General features: G+C 38.8%; 1 protein-coding gene across 1 annotated transcript in view; it reads right to left on the minus strand.

Annotated features, from left to right (window-relative positions):
• The window catches only part of LOC107284570 (CUB and sushi domain-containing protein 1), a 478,687-nt gene that overhangs the window by 297,865 nt on the left and 163,197 nt on the right, over window positions 1-17,625 (minus strand). The window contains exon 4 of the mRNA XM_029283474.1: window positions 9,133-9,210. Within this exon, the coding sequence (XP_029139307.1) occupies window positions 9,133-9,210 (78 nt within the window). The remainder of the gene's footprint in view (window positions 1-9,132; window positions 9,211-17,625) is intronic.

Below are 17,625 nucleotides of genomic sequence, written 5' to 3' on the forward strand. Positions count from 1 at the left end.
CCAGAAGTGGTGAATGCTCCAACTCTGGAAGTTTTTAAGAAGAGACTGGACAGCCGTTTGTCTGAAATGGTATAGGGTTCCTGCCTGGGCAGGGGGTTGGACTCGATGACCTCCAAGGTCCCTTCCAACTTTATTATTATTATTATTATTATTATTATTATTATTATTATTATTATTATTATTATTATTATTATTATTAAAATCCTGATTGATTGAACTATTGATTATGTGCCATCAAGTAGTTTTCAACTGCCAATGACTACATAGATAGATTTTTCTCCATGATAATCCCTACCTGTCCTTTCAAGTATCCCAAGCAATCACTGAAACATTAGTTAAAAAGCTTTGAGTGGGAATGAGGAAGCCATACAAACAAAAACATTTGGGGCTGTTTCCCCCCCCCCCCGGCTTCTAATTCTCTACTTTTGGGAAATATAGGAGGCTGAAGCCAGGAGGTAGAACGTTTTTGGTAGAATGTTCTTACAATAGACTGCCTGGCCCTTTGTGGGAAGCTGATGAAGGCTGAGCCATTCTAATTAAGACTGCACCATCTCTTTTTTTGTTGTTTTTGTTTTTAGCTTGTTTGTTGGAACTACAGGGTTTGCTTCACTTTGAATTGCTTTTACTTCTCAGGCATATAGCAGATGCTCTGAAATGTTCTTATATCGTGTAAGCTGGAAAGAGTCAAACTGACAGTGTTGGGAGATAAATCAAATAAATAAATAAATGCAGGTGTTCCCTTCTCCGACTTCAATTGTTAGGTTGTCTGCTTAGTATTTCACCTTTGTGCAGCACTGTTGCAATTTGGGTATGGGAATAATTAAAGATTTAGAGCAGGGGTAGTCAACCTTGGCTCTTTTATAACTCGTGGACTTCAACTCCCAGAATTCCTGAGCCAGGAATTCTGGGAATTGAAGTCCACGAGTCATAAAAGAGCCAAGGTTGACTATCCCTGATTTAGAGTTTGATGCATCAAGAAGTACGGCAAAAGGATATGTTACTTAGGCTGTATAGCAGTTCAGAATAAAATTATTCTCGTCACAGTTTTTTTTCTTCCTGCTGATCGAGTAATGTCTCTTAATTGGGATCACCTTAACAGAATCCTAAAATTATTGCACTGATGACAAAGGAAGAATTACTGTCCCTCAGCTTAATGCAGGTCACAGTGTTTTGGTGGAAAGTTACCTGTGCACTTTATCTGCACCACAGTGAGTAATGGGTAGAAGAGCAACTGTTCTCTGAACCAGCAGGGGAGTTAACTTTTAAAAGAGATAGGTTTGAGAGGTGGCTTGCTGCAAATAATATTCCTCAAAAAAAGAGGATGGCCGAATTCTTACCATTTTACCTGCAAAGGTCACACAATCCCCTGAAAATTCTGTGTTCCTGTGAAGCTCACAGAGCTCACATTGCAGACTTACAGCAGCCCAACTGCACCAACCACAAATCCCAGCCTATCATTATTGCTGAATGCTTTATATTTTATGGCAGAAACTACAAAATGGGACAGGAACTTATGGAATGCATTTTTGACTTTAAAAGGTTATCTGTCTCTTGGCATTTGGCTTTTCTTGGATGAAGGTTTGTGAGATATTTATTTGTAGCTCCATGAGGCATATTACCTTGCTAAGTAATAAAGGTGGCGGGGGGGAAAGACCTGTAATTTTTCAGTCTACGTGATGGAGCTGACCAGGCAACATTCCCAATATTTGAAGAGACCTAATGAGCAAGCAGATGGATATAAGGTAAGAATTTCTTTCTAGGGCAAAGACGCCTGGATCCAGAATACTACAGGCAGCTGTGCTACCCCTAGGGGTAGAACATATCACCCGGAGTAAAATAAGGCATGCTACTGCTGTAGGGATACACTTTTACAGAAAGACGCCCCTTTAAAATTGAGACTTTTGTGGGAAATGACCACATTACAGAAATCTGCTGGAGAAAATCAAACTACCCAGGATGCCATCCAGCAGATACCTCAGGACACCACCCAGTAGACTTAGGAGTCAAATCTTTATACCATGAATGCTATTAATGCTGTAATTGGTGATATGCACATTAATTGGGAGGTTGATAGGCATTCAGTAAATACCATGCTGGAAATGGATGCTCACTAATTTCAGATTAGTACAAATGATCCTAGTAATCTTTACATCTCAGTAATTATAAGGATTGTTTTACTTTAGGTTATCTCTGTAGCCAGTGGTGGGATTCAGCTGGTTCGCACCACTTCGGCAGAACTGGTAGCTAATTTTTTATTGCCCAGGCCCAGAATGGACTTACGGAAGTGGCATTCAAATAGAGAACCGGTTGTTCACATATCTGAATCCCACCACTGTTAGTAGCTATATCTTTTAAACTGCTGTTATTGTTTCTGGATTCAATTCATAGAGTCTTCCAGCATGTGCAGCTATAAAAAATTTAAATAAATCACCACCACCATCCATGCTGAGTAATATTCAGGCAACAGTCACATATGCATCTGAGATTTCACTCTATCATTAAGAGTTATGAAGACTAATTGGAGTCAAGTTGAATTCTAAGATACAAGCACTTAAGCAAACTCCTAAAGTTATTACCAGCACTACAGCAAAGAAGCAGAAAAAGGAAGCTTAGCAAAAATTGTTCAGGACAAAATGAGAGATGACCCAAGCACCAATGAGAGAGGTCAAAGGGAGAGCACAACAGAAACCCCAGTTTCAGAGCTCACATTAGCCTCAGTTTAATAGGGAGATGAAATGTGTGCTTCCTGTGCAACGATACATTGAAAAACAACTCCTGGGTATTTTACCTCTTCAATTTGCCATTCCTGTCTTTTGACTTTCTTTGCCAAATATATGAGCATTCTATTCAAAAGGAGTTTTTAATGTATATAAAGAATTACATTATGCAAGGTGTGTAGGGCACTTCTCATACCAGCAGAAGAGATGGAATTGTAAATTCGTGTTGCGAAAAAGGACAGAAGTGAATCTGTCAGCTCTAGGCAGGTGGGCATTAAGGAGAATTAAGAGGTTTGCTGAAATAGACTTTTAATTGTTGTTGTTATTGTTATGTTAGGAAATGATTTGTGGTCAGGTCCCTAGATGAAGACAACATACATATTCTGGAGCGAGGAAAACAACTTGCAGTCCAAGTGGAAGACTTGGCTTTTCCCGTAAGTGATAGGATAAGAGTCTATAGATAGTCCTCGACTTAAGATCACAATTGAGCCTAAATTTTCTGTTGCTAAGTGAGACATTTGTTAAGTGAGTTTTTGGCCCATTTTACGACCTTCCTTGCCACATTTGTTAAGTAAATCACTACAGTTGTTAAGTTAGTAACCCAGTTGTCAAATGAATCTGGTTTCCCCATTGATTTTACTTGTCAGAAGGCTGCAGAAGGTGATTACATGACCCGGGGACACGTCATAAATATGAGTCAGTTGCCAAGCATCTGAATTTTGATCACATGACCCTGGGGATGGTGTAACAGTCAGGTGATAAATGGTCATAACTCACTTTTTTCAGTGTCATTGTAACTTTGAACAGTCACTAAACAAATTGTTGTAAATTGAGGACTATCTGTATGTGATTTAGCACCAGGTTTTTGTTGTTTTTAATGTGAGTTAGATTTATAATTTTATTATGTTTTTATGTTGTTTTACTTTTGATTGGAAGCTACTCAGAGCTGGTTACAAGAATCAAAAGTTCATTCCATGAACCTCATTTTCACCCACAAAACGTTTTTCTTATTCCCCGGCATCCTTTGAAAATGGAGGTCCAATTTCTTTGATAACATAGACCAAAAGAACCATAAAATTATAAGACCTTTATTAATCTTGACTCCTACTTTCATTTCCAAAATATAAAGCTTTCCAATTCTCTGTCCTAACAATTTGTAGATTGTTGGGTACTAATGAATTGCTATTGAAATTACTGGCTACCTTTTTATTAAGGTCAGTGAAATCCCAACTACTAAAAAACTTGTCCAAGAATACAGTATATAAACAAATGGTAGTTAATATAATATATGTCATATAATCCTTGATGGATGACTAGGGAAAAGTTATTCCATAAATGGCATGTATAGCTAGTTCTCTGACTGTTAGTGGATCCTTTTTCTGATGATTTTTATTCTTTTAGTAATCTCCATTCTATAATTGAGCTATAAATTATAAAACTGGATTATGCATTATAAATCAAAGGCCACAGTCTGAAATCGTGCTGATCCTCTTTGGGGCCAAAGAACAATGTTCTAGGGAGAAATCCTGATTATTTTCAATATATTTTAGTCAACATAGTATTAACATCTGATTTACATCTCCTATTTAATATTCTATTAAATATTATTATATTATTTAAACTTGGTGCTTGGATATATTATACCATTTCCCTATGGGCAGTTTTCAGGTTCTTAGGATAATTTACAATGATCAAGAACTAGACAAACAATTCATAAATCCTCTTTATGAATTTTGTCTGGAAATATGTATTCAGGAAAATGGGAAAACTGAGAAAACAGGGGGAACCATCCAAAAATTAGATGTGCCGGTCACCAAGTCAAGGCAAAGTTTTATTTGGTTTTACTTCTTGTAATGTTTTGGTGATTACTCTCAGTTGCTCATCTTCCCCCTTTCCCATTCTTTCACCAATGTAACAAAAGTATCACAAAATTAAACAAAGCATCATTTTAGGTTTTTCCTCATTCAGCAACAATACTATCTATGTTTAGCACCCTTCTTATCTTTGAAAGCAAATGCTATGTGCATTTGATATATTGTCAAAGCTAACAAAGCAAAACAAAATTATGGTTCCCTCTGTGAAAGAGGATACAAAAGCTCAGAAAATATCACTGCAGAGACCCCTCAAATTAGGAAGCAACATAGCAATAGCAATAACACTTAGATTTATATACTGCTCCACAGTGCTTTACAACACTCTCTAAGCAGTTTATGGAGCCAGTATATCTGGGTCCTCATTTTACTGACCTTAGAAGGATGGATGGTTGAGTCAACCTTGAGTTGCTGAGAATTGAACTGTTGGCTGTTGGCAGAATTAGCCTGCAAATACTATATTCTAACCACTGCATCACCAATAATGACATCATTATTTATTATGCACTTATTCACTGAATTTATATGGCTACTCAATCTATCCAATGAAAATGCAATAAATCCGTGTAAGAGTTCCCCTTACTCACTTTTTGAAAGATTTGAGTGGAGAAAGCTGGAAGTTTTAATGAAAATCCTCAAGAAATATATTACAAGGAATCATGTGACATTACAGAAGCTGTCCTGAGTAGTTCTAGCTAGCACGGCCTGTGCTGAATCTCTCAACCACATCTGAAGAAAGATACATTCACCCTTCTAGGTGAAGAAATAAATTACCATATCAATCAAAACAAGAAGTGACCACTAAAGGGATAAAAATAGTCTCTGCATATCTAGATTAGTGTGACATAATCTTAGTGTGACATAATGGATAAATGTATAAAGATGCATCTCACAAGAATTTGCAATATCCCAAAACAGCTATTCAGAAGACATCAGCCTTCATGTACCGCGATATAATAAATGCATGTATTTTGCATGTAGAAAAAGTTTCAAGAATATTTTGTTGTACTTTGGGGATAGGATGAGAAATTGATGAAATGTACAATTTTAATTTTTCAAAGCTGTTACATATAATGCTAAGAACACAGTGATAAATCAGGCTGATATTTACACAATGGTACCACAATGCTTATCTTAAAATGTGTTTATCCCTATGGATTATGCTAGTTATAATTTTCCTCAAACAGTTAAAATAAATCATACTTTTTACCACCTTTTAGGCATATATCCAGCAGTGAATCAGCAGGGATATTATGGCCCAGAATTAGCTGTTTGAGTATCAGCTGCTGAGTAACACAGCATGTACCATCAATTCATCTAAATGTGTTACAGCAGATCAATACTGAATCTGTAAAGCCATTTGTTTTTTTGCCTCTACATGGCAAAAACCATCGCCTTAAGAATAACTCAATTTTCTTCATCTCTACACTAAATGGGACATCAACACTACAAAAGTAAACAAGCAGCACTAGCCGCAGAATATTCAACAGCATTTCTGCCTGGCAAGCCATGCAGGCCATGGCAAGCAAATGAATATTTTTCTTTTAGATATCCCTTCCTTGTCTTATTCAGAGAACTAATTTTCACCCATTTTCATTATGGAGGAAACCGAGTGCATAGACAAAACTGTCCATATTTGACAATAAAGCAAGGTGATCTACCACAAAATCATTAGCAAGTCCCAATCTTTCTGAACAGAGCAATACGTCATAAATAATATGTATATAATAAAGTGTTCTGTTATTAAAGCAAAATGCCATAGATACCCTATTCAAGAGACTTCTAGCTACTATACACAACTGCAAAAATATTATCAAATAAGGTAGTGCTGTGCCTTTAAAAAAATTTCCATTCAATTGTTTATGATTTTCAGAGACTGCTTGGACAAGTCCTTGCAGTTTTCTTGGCAAGGGTTCTCAGAAGTGGTTCGTCACTGCCTGCTTCCTAGGGCTGAGATAAAGTGACTGGCCCAAGGTCACCCAGCTGGTTTCATGCCCAAGACAGGAGCAGAACTTATGTTCTCCTGATTTCTAGCCTGATGCATTGACCACTGCATTAAACTGGTTCTATATAAGGCTATGCCTTATGGAATGCCAATTCTTCCTTCTTGTCATAATGATTTTCTGAAACTTTTTCCAGGAAGATTATTTTTTACTGCCTTATTTCTCCAATTCACATTCACCCCCAGACTTCTCCAGAGAAACTTTGCAATAAAGTCTAAGTGCATCTAACAAGTAATATTATAATATTTCTGGCAAGAATTATTTATAGATCTGGCGACAATAATGAATTAGTGAAAAGTTGAACTTAATTAGCTGACCATTGCCATTAATAATTCAAATGGATGATCTGATCAGCAATGGTTTGTGAGATGACTGCATGCAGCTTTTTTTTTTTAACTTTCTGTAATTAAATGCTATATTTTAAAAGATTTGCATCATAGGCAGAATTTGCTGCCTTCAAAAACTGCAATGTCAAAAAAAAAAAAAAACCCTTCATGAGTACTGTATCCAAAACCAACAATTTCTAAAGTATGGCAAATTCTAGTTAATAAGATCACACCAAAGATATCCTTTTACATAAAACATTATTGAAAGATCACATTCATTTATGCTAAATGTGCAGCCCTGGGAACTCACTCAATAGTCAACAGAGCTACATGAAGTAGACATTTGTTTAAATACACAGTGACCTCTAATTCTCTGAGGTACCTCCTTATAATACTGGGACAAGGTGGTCTGGCACTTCAAAAACCAGGCAAGACAGAAGAAAAAAGTTTGAATAATAAAGTAAAGATGTGATTATGTGTGTATGTGTGTCTCTGAAAATTATAATTATAATAGTAATACAAAGCAATGTTTTTGTCAATTTGGTTTTGCAGAGTTCTAGTGCATTCAAAGATGGGAATGGAACAGAACAGAACCCTGATTGTTCTTCCAAAATTATGACAGCATGAATAACTGATGCTTATCATTCAGTGTCAGAATTATCACTTGACTCAAGGAAGGACTTCTTAACTTTCTTTTAGCTGAAGTTTGTCCACCAACTAAATCTGTTTCCCAAAATTCAACATCTGTGGGTAAAAGACACTGTGTACTCCATTACTACAGTGTTTCCCCAGGGAAAAAAACCTACCCCGAAAAAAAGACCTACCCTGATTTGTGAGGGTGGGTCTAATATACTCAAAAAATAAGCCCTAATTAGGATCCTGCCCACTCCATCCCACCTGGCTGCCACAATGGGGCAGAAGGACGAGCGGCACATTGCCACCTCCTTCTCCTCCACCAACTCTCCCATGGCTTGCACTGTGACTGTCACCTCCCTCCGCCAGCCCTCCATTGCTGCCACTGGAGAGAATGGAGAACGGGGAGGGGAATGGCTCTGTGCAGCGATGCAGAGAAGAGCACTTGCTTGCCGCCCTGCATCACCCCACATCTCCCTTCTCCATTCTCGAAATGTTAGCCCTGTTTCCTGCCGCTTCTTCTCCCGGTGCTGCTATAGAGCTTGGAGCACCATCAAGCAGCTTCTCCCTTTTTCCGAAAGCAAAAAAATTTCTTCACTATAACCTGCTTTCCAGCTCTGGCGTGTTTCTCTCCTGCTGCAGGAAAACGGAGTTTGTGAGACTAAAAAAAGTTCAGTCAGACCTTCCAACTTCATGAGACCTTTTTTTTTCCGTTAGAAGTTGGAAGGTCTGACTGGACTTTTTTTAATTGTGGAAACATTGGCACTATATGTACGTAGACATACACACACTAGGGTGATTCATAACATTCTTTAAATAAGACAAAGCAGGTACACAATAAAAGCCTTGCCTTAAGTGCCCCACAGTTTAAAATGCTGAAGGACAACCATTAAAATATCTGAAATATTGCTGCTGTGAAAATTGTATTGACTATTCTCTTCCATTGTCTTTGTGCTGTAATTTCCTAAGAATATACAGCAGAGAACATTGGGATTATCCTAAGGCATTTTTTTCTTGATAAGGGTAGCAAATGTTTTTTCTGGGCATGTAGCAAATCAAGATCCATTGTTATATGTAGTTGAGAGAGAAAATTCCTACTCTTCAGGAGATATTCTAGCCATTTCAATCTGGCTCTTGCAAACTGATTATTCAATTATTCCTTTCCTCTGAGAAAGAAACAGAGGGCCAATAGGCCTAAACTGTTGGTCTTCAGGTTAATAGCTCCATATTGTTACTGCCTCACTCCTTGTTGGTGGCACATATTCCTATAGCCCAATTCCCCCTAAGCAAGAGTCCAATGGACTGACTAAGGGAAAGAGCTGGATGATGCCTAGTTTAGTGAATGTTCCTCCGTGGAAGTATATGTAACAAAACATAACATAGCATAGCAGATCAACAATTTGCAGATCAACAAAGCACAGAAAACAGTCTAATGGTGGCTGTTGTGTATCTTGTTTAATAATTGTTTTTTTTTTAGTTGATACTTTAATCATTTTGCATGTTTTACCTTAAAACTCTGGTCCTCTATTAAAGTGTTGTGGATTTAGGACTTAATTCTTTAAAGAAAAAGTGACAAACTTACAAACAGAATTCTTGTGATTGTTTTCTTTGTTGGGCAACATCTTGACACCTCTCGATTTCAGTTCAATTGCCTTTTTCACTGTAAAAGAAAACAAAACATGTAATTTTTTTCACATTGGAAGAAATACTGCACTCAAGATCTATTCAAGTTAATATGGAAAGGTATCAGTGTATTTGCCCATAAGTGAATGTTTCATTTTATCATCTTTTAAAATTAAGTTTTAGTGAAACAATTTTTCTTCTATCAAAAATTCTCAATTGTTCTACTGTTAACTTGCAGAATATTCATTTATGGTATGTGAAAATGGATACAGATATTGGAATGAATTGCAGTAAGTCATGCTGTAACTTATTATTTCTGTATAAGTGATCAACAGGAGGAGCTGAGGAATGTTCTTATGTGACACGTCTTAAGCAAGCAGCTCAGTGATTACATGGAGCTTTAGAGAAACATTAGCCAAACGAAGCCTGTATTTCATCAATCCCTTTTCTGTAGGAAAAAATTCTCAGTGGAGAGGGAAAGATGATGAACTACCCAATATAAGACAAAGTTACTTAAATTTTTCTCCCATTTTCTGTGTTTCACATTGTGCCCAAGTTTCTCTTTAAACATTCCAAACTTACAATATTTATTTAAGCATTTTTATCCTGCTGTTCAGCCAGAAATGCTTTTAGGGTTAGCATGTAGATCAATAAAACAATAAGGCAGCCTAAGAAATCATCCTTAACCATCTAAAAGATACTTCACAAAAAGAAAATGGGAGCCAGCAACCATTTTATACATTGAAAGTCCTTTCAGTGTCAAGGGGAATAGACACAAGACGTTCACAGTAATAATTTGAATCTCTGTAAGGAGGAGTTGCTTGTTGGAAATAGTGAATTCAACATATTAATCCCACCCATTCCCTACCCCATGAGATAGTTCTCTATTTCCAAATACTCCATTTCAGAATTAGTTTATTTATGGAGAAAAAAATAATCTGTATTTATAATCATCTACAATTGGAATCTATGCTGGGGATGGCTTTTGATCCAGCGGATTTTAGAAGCAGGGATAAAGATTTCTCCTGTTTATCTTTCCTTTTCCAACCTTTCTTGTGATTCCTCCATCTTTTTCTGAAAGTTTCCAAATTCATTTGATAGGGTTCTCTGGCTTTTCAAAATTGTTTTTTTTATTTTAAAAAAATCTGCTTCTATACTTATGTCAGCTCAACATATGCCTGCTTAAAAAAAAATCTGATGTTCTGGCCTGATCCAGCAACTATATCTTTTGTGCTTATCCTTTATCAGGAATTAAGCCAAGGAAGTGCCAAACAAAATGCATCTGTTTCAAAAATTATCTGAATATATTATCAGCTGTAGTTATAATGTTTAATATTTTATGCATCTCCTTAATGCTGACCCTGATAACCAGATGCTGACTTATTAATTGCTCTAAAGCAATGTTTTGCTTGAATTAAGAACAGTTAGTTGCCTTCACCATTCTAAGCCATGAACCATGTTCCTATTTATCCATTTGTATGTATTAATTATAGAACATTTTTTTCTGTTCTTTCTTGTTCCTGTTTAAAGAGATGTGATAGTAACTTGTAAAATACTAGTCCAATATACACATTCCATATTTGCAATAACTGAAAATGAGTTGGCTAATATATAGACTTCAAATGGCTGCATGGTGTTGTAATGGTAAAAGGTCCTCCCCGACACACATACAGTATGTAGGCTGCATTCATTACCAAATCTATGTGAATTAGGAACCAATAGCCCAAATATTCACTGACCACATCTCAGTGATAGCATGTCTAGCATACTAATCTAGTAGGAAGGGATAAGTAGCCATAAGGTCACTCAGATGGATTTCTCTAAAACATTTTAACCCCAAGTTGTAATCTACACTTTCTGCCTTTTTCCTTTGTTTTATTTTTGCAATGGAGTAGGTCAAGAGTATATATGCTGTGATTCTGCTTTTGCTCAGGGCTGCTCAGCAAAGTGCTCAAGCTTTGCTTGGAAATATTTTATATATGTACATACATATAAACACACACACACACACACATATATATAATGTGTGTGTGTTTGTGTGTACACAGACACATACCCAGGGATGTCCCATTAAAAAGCCTTTGAAATCAGATAACTCCATTCTTTGGGGATGGGGAAGAGGAGAAAGCAATGCTGACAGTTTCCTTCAATGCACTTGAAATTCCCAAATGGCTATTAATGATCTAATTACTGAATTTCATAGGAGACATGAAAGCATTATCACCTTTTTAGATTGTTCTCTCTATGTGAGGCACAGAGAGTGACAAATTACAAACCTTCAACACATTTCCTTCCATCCCAATTGTCTGGTTGTCTATTATCTACTGAAATGGTCTTTCTTAATTGTTAATGGTACTTTTCAGCCTTGTTTCCTGCTTTTTCCTGATTATCAGTATCAAAAACTCAAGATGACAATCTGCTTCAGCACTGTTCTGGGCTGATAATGCTATACAATAGCCTTCTCAGAAGGGAGCATCCTCCAGCTTTGATAGAATAAAATTTCCTTCATCCCCAGCTTGTTTGGGATCACACTAGATGGGGCCCTTTGTAATTAATCCACATATATGTAGAGGACCAGGTAGGGAAGGCTGCTCACCGCCATTTCATGTCCCACCCTGTACAAAAATAGTAATTATCACTAATGCACAGATATACAGGTAGTCCTCGACTTACAATGCTTCATTTAGTGAATGTTCAAAGTTACAATAGAATTGGAAAAAGGTGATTTATGACCATTTTTCATACTTATGACTGTTGCAGCAATCCCCATGATCACATGATTAAAATTCAGGTGCTTGGCAACTGACTCATATTTATGACTGTTGCAGTGTCCTGGGGTGGTATGATCACCTTTTGCCACCTTCTGACAAGCAAAGTCAAGGGGGAAGCCAGATTCACTTAACAACCGTGTTACTAACTTAACAACTGCAGTGATTCACTCAACAACTATGGCAAGAAAGATTGTAAAATGGGGCAATATTCACTGTATATGTATTAGGCTGTCCTCCGAGAAAATCATTTAGGGATAAACAGAATATTACTATCTGGTTCAAAAGACATGTTACTGAATTCCTTTTCAGAAAAGCCATAAAACAATTTTGAGCAATACTAACTGGAGAAGATAACAAAATACAAAGACCTGAAAATAAAAATAGAATGACTGTGGCAAAAGAAAGCAAAGGGAACACCAATAGTATAAAAGATGCCTTGGGTGCAATCCCAAACTGTCTGGAGCACAGCTTGAACACCGTCAGCGCTAACAAAATCACCACCAGTCAGTTGTAAAAGGCAGTTTTGCTCAGAACAGTTTACATCCTGCAACATCCTTTATATTATTCAACAATAACATCTGTGAATGAAGGCAAATATATGTGTCCCGGGATTATGTTTCAGGATCCAATCTGGGTCGGTCACCGGGACCAGAGGTTTAGTCTTCTGAGCTTTCAGACTTGTGCTGGAGGCCCATCCTGAGGGAAGTTCTCTCCAGTGGTGGGATTCAAATATGTGAACAACCGGTTCTTTGTGTGGATGCCGCTTCTGGAAGTCCATTCTGGGCCTGGGCAACAAAAAATTAGCTACCGGTTCTGCCGAACTGGTTCAAACTGGCTGAATCCCACCACTGGTTCTCTCTCACCAGAACGTATCTCTCTCACCACATTCTGGTGAGACAAAAGTTCCCTGAGGACCGACCTAGATTGGATCCTGCAATAACATCTGCCTATCCCAGGTTCTTGGGAGTGATTTGATAAGGGGATAAAAATGCCAAATTCAGTGCAAACATCTGGCTGATTGTACAACCAACCATAATATATTAAATGTTGCTTGATTTCTGTTGGACAGTTATTTAGGTTCAGAAATTTAGGTTCAGGAAGAATGATATCTTCATGACCAGCCAGCTGTCAATTTATACTAATAGCTCAGATCATTTGGGAAAAAAGTCACACATACAGTAGCATATCCTGAAACTTTGAGGCGAGGGCAGAGCCATTCATTCTGCATGGAATGGAGACAAAGATATTTGGGTTGTTCCGAAACCTGCTGAAATTCAGGCGATAGGGCATTGAGCAAATGACAAATGGTTACTCTTTCCTCATTGTTCCCTGGAAGGAATACTGGTTGACATTTGCTTCTTGTCAGCAGTCCAATGTTAGTTGAAGTGAAAGCCACCAACCACATTGCCTACTTCAAAAATGCTTTGCAAAGATTGGGGAATGGAAATAGCATTGCCACTAAAAGTTAGTTGTTCATTCTACCTTATCCTATCCTCAGTAGAACATTCTGCCTTTCCTCTCTATGGTGCAAATTTATGGGAAATGCTGGGGGGAAGATGACTCAGAAAGTACTGCCTCCCTTTCCTTGAGCAGACATGAAAGTCCTTTTTCCCAGCTTGTGGTTCCAAGCCATCTTCTACCTGAGCAGACGTGACTGCACTTAGCAGGCAGGCAGGAATACAGAGTTCAGAAAACCTTGGAGAGAAAACTTCCTAGAAAGGGTTGGAGAATAGCCCAAGAAAAAGGGAAAGCGGAACCAAGCCTAGAATTCTTAAAAAGGAAGATAACATGTTTCTGGAGGGTTTGGGGTATTCTTTTCTCTTGGCCCAGCATTGAACAAAGAAAGGGCTATATTTGATTGTTTTCCTGCTACAGGTAGTCCTCTACTTACAACCGTTCATTCGGTAACTATTTGAAGTTACAACAGTATTGAAAAAAGTGACTTATTGCCGTTTTTCACACCTATGACTGTTGCAGCATTCTTATGGTCACAATCAAAATTTGGACATCTGGCAACTAGCACATATTTATGACAGTTGCACTGTCTCAGGGTCATGTGGTCACTGTTCGTAACCTTGCCAGCTGGCCTCTGACAAGCAAAGTCAATAGAGTAGGGATAGGCAACCCAAAACACTCAAAGAGCCTCCCCTCTCTCTTTCTGCCCTTGGTCTGTCAGTCCTCTTCCCCCACTCTCTTTCTTTCTCTCTCTCTCTCTTTCCTCTCCCTCTCTCCCTCCCTCTCTCTTTCTCTTTCTCTCCCCCCCCTTTCTCTCCCCCCTCTCTCTCCCTCTCTCCGATCTTCTGCTCACCTGGCAAGCTGGCTTCAAGCTGTTCTCCAACAAGCTCAGGGGTAGGCAACCTCGGCTCTTTTATGACTCATGGACTTCAACTCCCAGAATTCCCGAGCCAGCATAGCTGGGCTAGTTAGCTCTCTTTTGCCCTTCCTGCTTCCTGCAGAGACACAGCCAAGGCAGGAGCCCCACCCAGTAAGCTTGTCGGCTCATAGAACAGGGTGAGGCCACTCTCTTCAAAGAGCCGCATGCAGCTCTGGAGCCGCAGGTTGCCGACCTGTGCAATAGAGGAAGCCGGATTCATTTAGTGATTTGCTTCATAACTATGGCAAGAAAGGTTGTAAAATGGAACAGAACCCACTTAACAACTGTCTTCCTTAGCAATGGAAATGTTGGGCACAATTGTGGTGATAAGCTTAGGATTACCTATATTTGAATTGATGTGTGCTTTTTATGTGCGTAAAGGGAATGTGTGTACTTTTGCTTTCAGAAGACTGTTCAGCCTACATGTTTCAGTACGTTTCCCTGAAAATAAGACCTGTTGTTGTTGCTGTTGCTGTTGTTGTTGTTGTTGTTGTTGTTGTTGTTGTTATTATTATTATTATTATTATTATTATTATTATTATTAGCCTTCAAAAGATACACCAGCTCTTATTTTCGGGGGGTGTCTTTTCCACAGTCTCACTTCATGGCAGCGGCACTAATAGCCCTGCCCAGCCAACCCACTTCTTCTGCGGCTGAAGGAAATGCCTCTGCAGCTAAAAGTGGAGCTCCAGATTGATGTGCCCATTGCCCCCCGGCCTGCATTTCACCATCAGAGGCCTTCTGGAAAGGCCTCTGCAGCCAAGAACCAAGCTACAGATTGAATCTATAGCTCGGATCTCGGTTGCACAGGCCTTTCCTTAAGGCCTCTGATGGAGAAATGCAGGCCGAGGGAGAATCTGGAGCTCCATTCTCAACTGCAGAGGCATTTCCTGAAGTCCTTTGATGGCAAAATGCAGGCTGGCGGGTGCTACAGAAGAAGTGGGACGCTGAGGTGAGGCAGGTTTTGATTCATCGGAGGCCCGGCTGCAATGGTAAGTGGGTGCAGGACACATGGGGCAGCTCTACCAACCACCCCTGCCCTAACTTGATTTTTAGGCATGTGCCTCGCCCCAAAACTAGGGCTTATTTTGGGGGTAGGGCTTATATTAGGCCCACCCCCAAAAACCAAGCTGGGGTTTGTTTTTGGGGTAGGCCTTACTTTCGGAGAAACACGGTAGTTTTTTAACAGCTTGTTCTTACATACCTGAGTGATGCTGTTCACATTTCAGAAAGCTTTTTCTCATTTGTGTACTTAGAAGCTGTCCAGGGCTCAGTCCCTTAGTAGACAGCAAAACGACAAAGAGAAATTGTCCCTGAGAGCTCCCTATCCCCACCCTGCTGGGGGAAGATTTCACAGCAGGCTTCTTTAAAACAAATCTGCAAAAGAGGTGAAAGGAATCCCACTGGGAGATCTCATGCAAGATCAGTTCCTCCAACTCAGGACCAGCTTCTGTGTTACAACAATTACTACACTGCTTATATAATCAATGAGTAACAATAACTTTAAAAAAACACAGCATGTGTAGATTTAAACAAATGCTTTCTCATCATTGAACTTGCTTTCTACTTTTGATTGTCTCTGAAAAAGTAAAACATATTTTAAAACTAATTTGTTTTCACCCACACTTTATCACACAAAGCTATAGTGAATAGCCCTGCAGTGAATGACTCATAAGAAATTTGCTCTGATCTAGTAGATGATATTACAATAAAGAACATATACATTTACTGAAATGCATGGATTGTACCCTCCAGCTAAAATAAATGGGGGCCTAAGTACAAGCTCTGATCACAGAGTTTAATTTTCCTTCTGTACACAGGCTTTTCTTACTGAAGAGTTTCAGTAAATAGGTATGTAATACAGCTTTGTTTAGATGTTTGTTCAGAAGTATTAATTGGTTAAACCCTGAATTTGTCAAAGTAGTCAAATAGAGGAGGGAGGTAAAAGCTGATGTATAATGATTCAAACATTTTAATTGGCAACAATGAATACAATTTTAAAAAGGAAACGTTTTGTGTTTTGTAGTCTAGGAATCACCAATTCTAGACTTCTGGTAATCCTTGACCAAGGACCATAGTTGATCCCCAAATTTCTGTTGCTAAGCAAGGCAGTTGTTAAGTGAGCTACTTTCCATTTTACAATCTTCTTTGCCATAATCGTTAAATGAATCACTGCATTGTTAAGTGAATCATGTGGTTGTTAAGCTTCCCACATTGACTTTGCTTGTTGGGAGCTGGCTGGGAAATGATGGTCACATGACCCTGGGACAGTGCAACTGTCATAAATTACATGTCAGTTACCACATGCCTGAATTTTGATCATGTGACCATGGGGATGCTACAATGGTCACAAGTGTGAAAACCAGTCATAACCAGCCACTTTTTTCAATACAGTTGTAGCTTCCAAAGGTCACTGAACTAACAGTTGTAAGTCGAAGACTATCTGTAATTGTTGCAATGTTGGAGTGTGTTTAAAATCTATGGAAAATAATTGGGGTGCCTGTCTTCACTGGCCAGGCTGAAAGCAAAGTAAGTGAATTATTAGCATTTATATGCACACTTAACACTAGTACTGCTATAACCTTCTTTGATAAGATCACACTTGGAATACTGTGCCAGTTTTGGTCACCATGATACAAAAAGATGTTGAGACTCTAGAAAAGAGTGCACAAAGATGACTAGGGGGCTGAAGGCTACAATATATGATGAACAGTTGCAGGAACTGGGTATGGTCTAGTCCACAGGTTGTTATAACACAAAAGACTAATGGGCACACAACCAGCACCTCAACTCAGGATGTTATGAAACAGCCGAACAATCCGCAAACAATAACTCCAACACAGCCAACCAACCCACCTACAGCAACTAAGCCAGCACTCCACATACCCCCACCAATATTTATAGAGAGACGGCAGCTCCGATCACACTTTGCTCGCACAAGCACGAAGCTGAAGACCCCAGCCTGAAGATGACGAGTGGGACCTCGTTGAAACGTCGCCAAGATACTCTCAATCTTACACGGGAAAAGACCCGAATACGGCAAGACCTGCATATATACGCCAAGACCTGCCTACCCCTGGTCTAGTCTAATGAAGGCAAGGACTAGGAGTGACATGATAGCAGTTTTCCAGTGTTTGAGAGGCTGTCATAAAGAATAGTGCAACCTATTCTCCAAAGCACCCAAGGGCAAGACAAGAAGTAATAAGTGTAACATTATTAAAGAGAAATCCAACCTAGAACTAAGGAGAAATTTCCTGACAGTGAGAACAGTTAATCAGTGGAACAACTTGCCTCCAGAACTTGTGGG

This window comes from Protobothrops mucrosquamatus, unplaced genomic scaffold (genome assembly GCF_001527695.2).
Source record: "Protobothrops mucrosquamatus isolate PMUCROS unplaced genomic scaffold, P.Mucros_1.0 scaffold103, whole genome shotgun sequence".
Classification (NCBI taxonomy): domain Eukaryota; kingdom Metazoa; phylum Chordata; class Lepidosauria; order Squamata; family Viperidae; genus Protobothrops; species Protobothrops mucrosquamatus.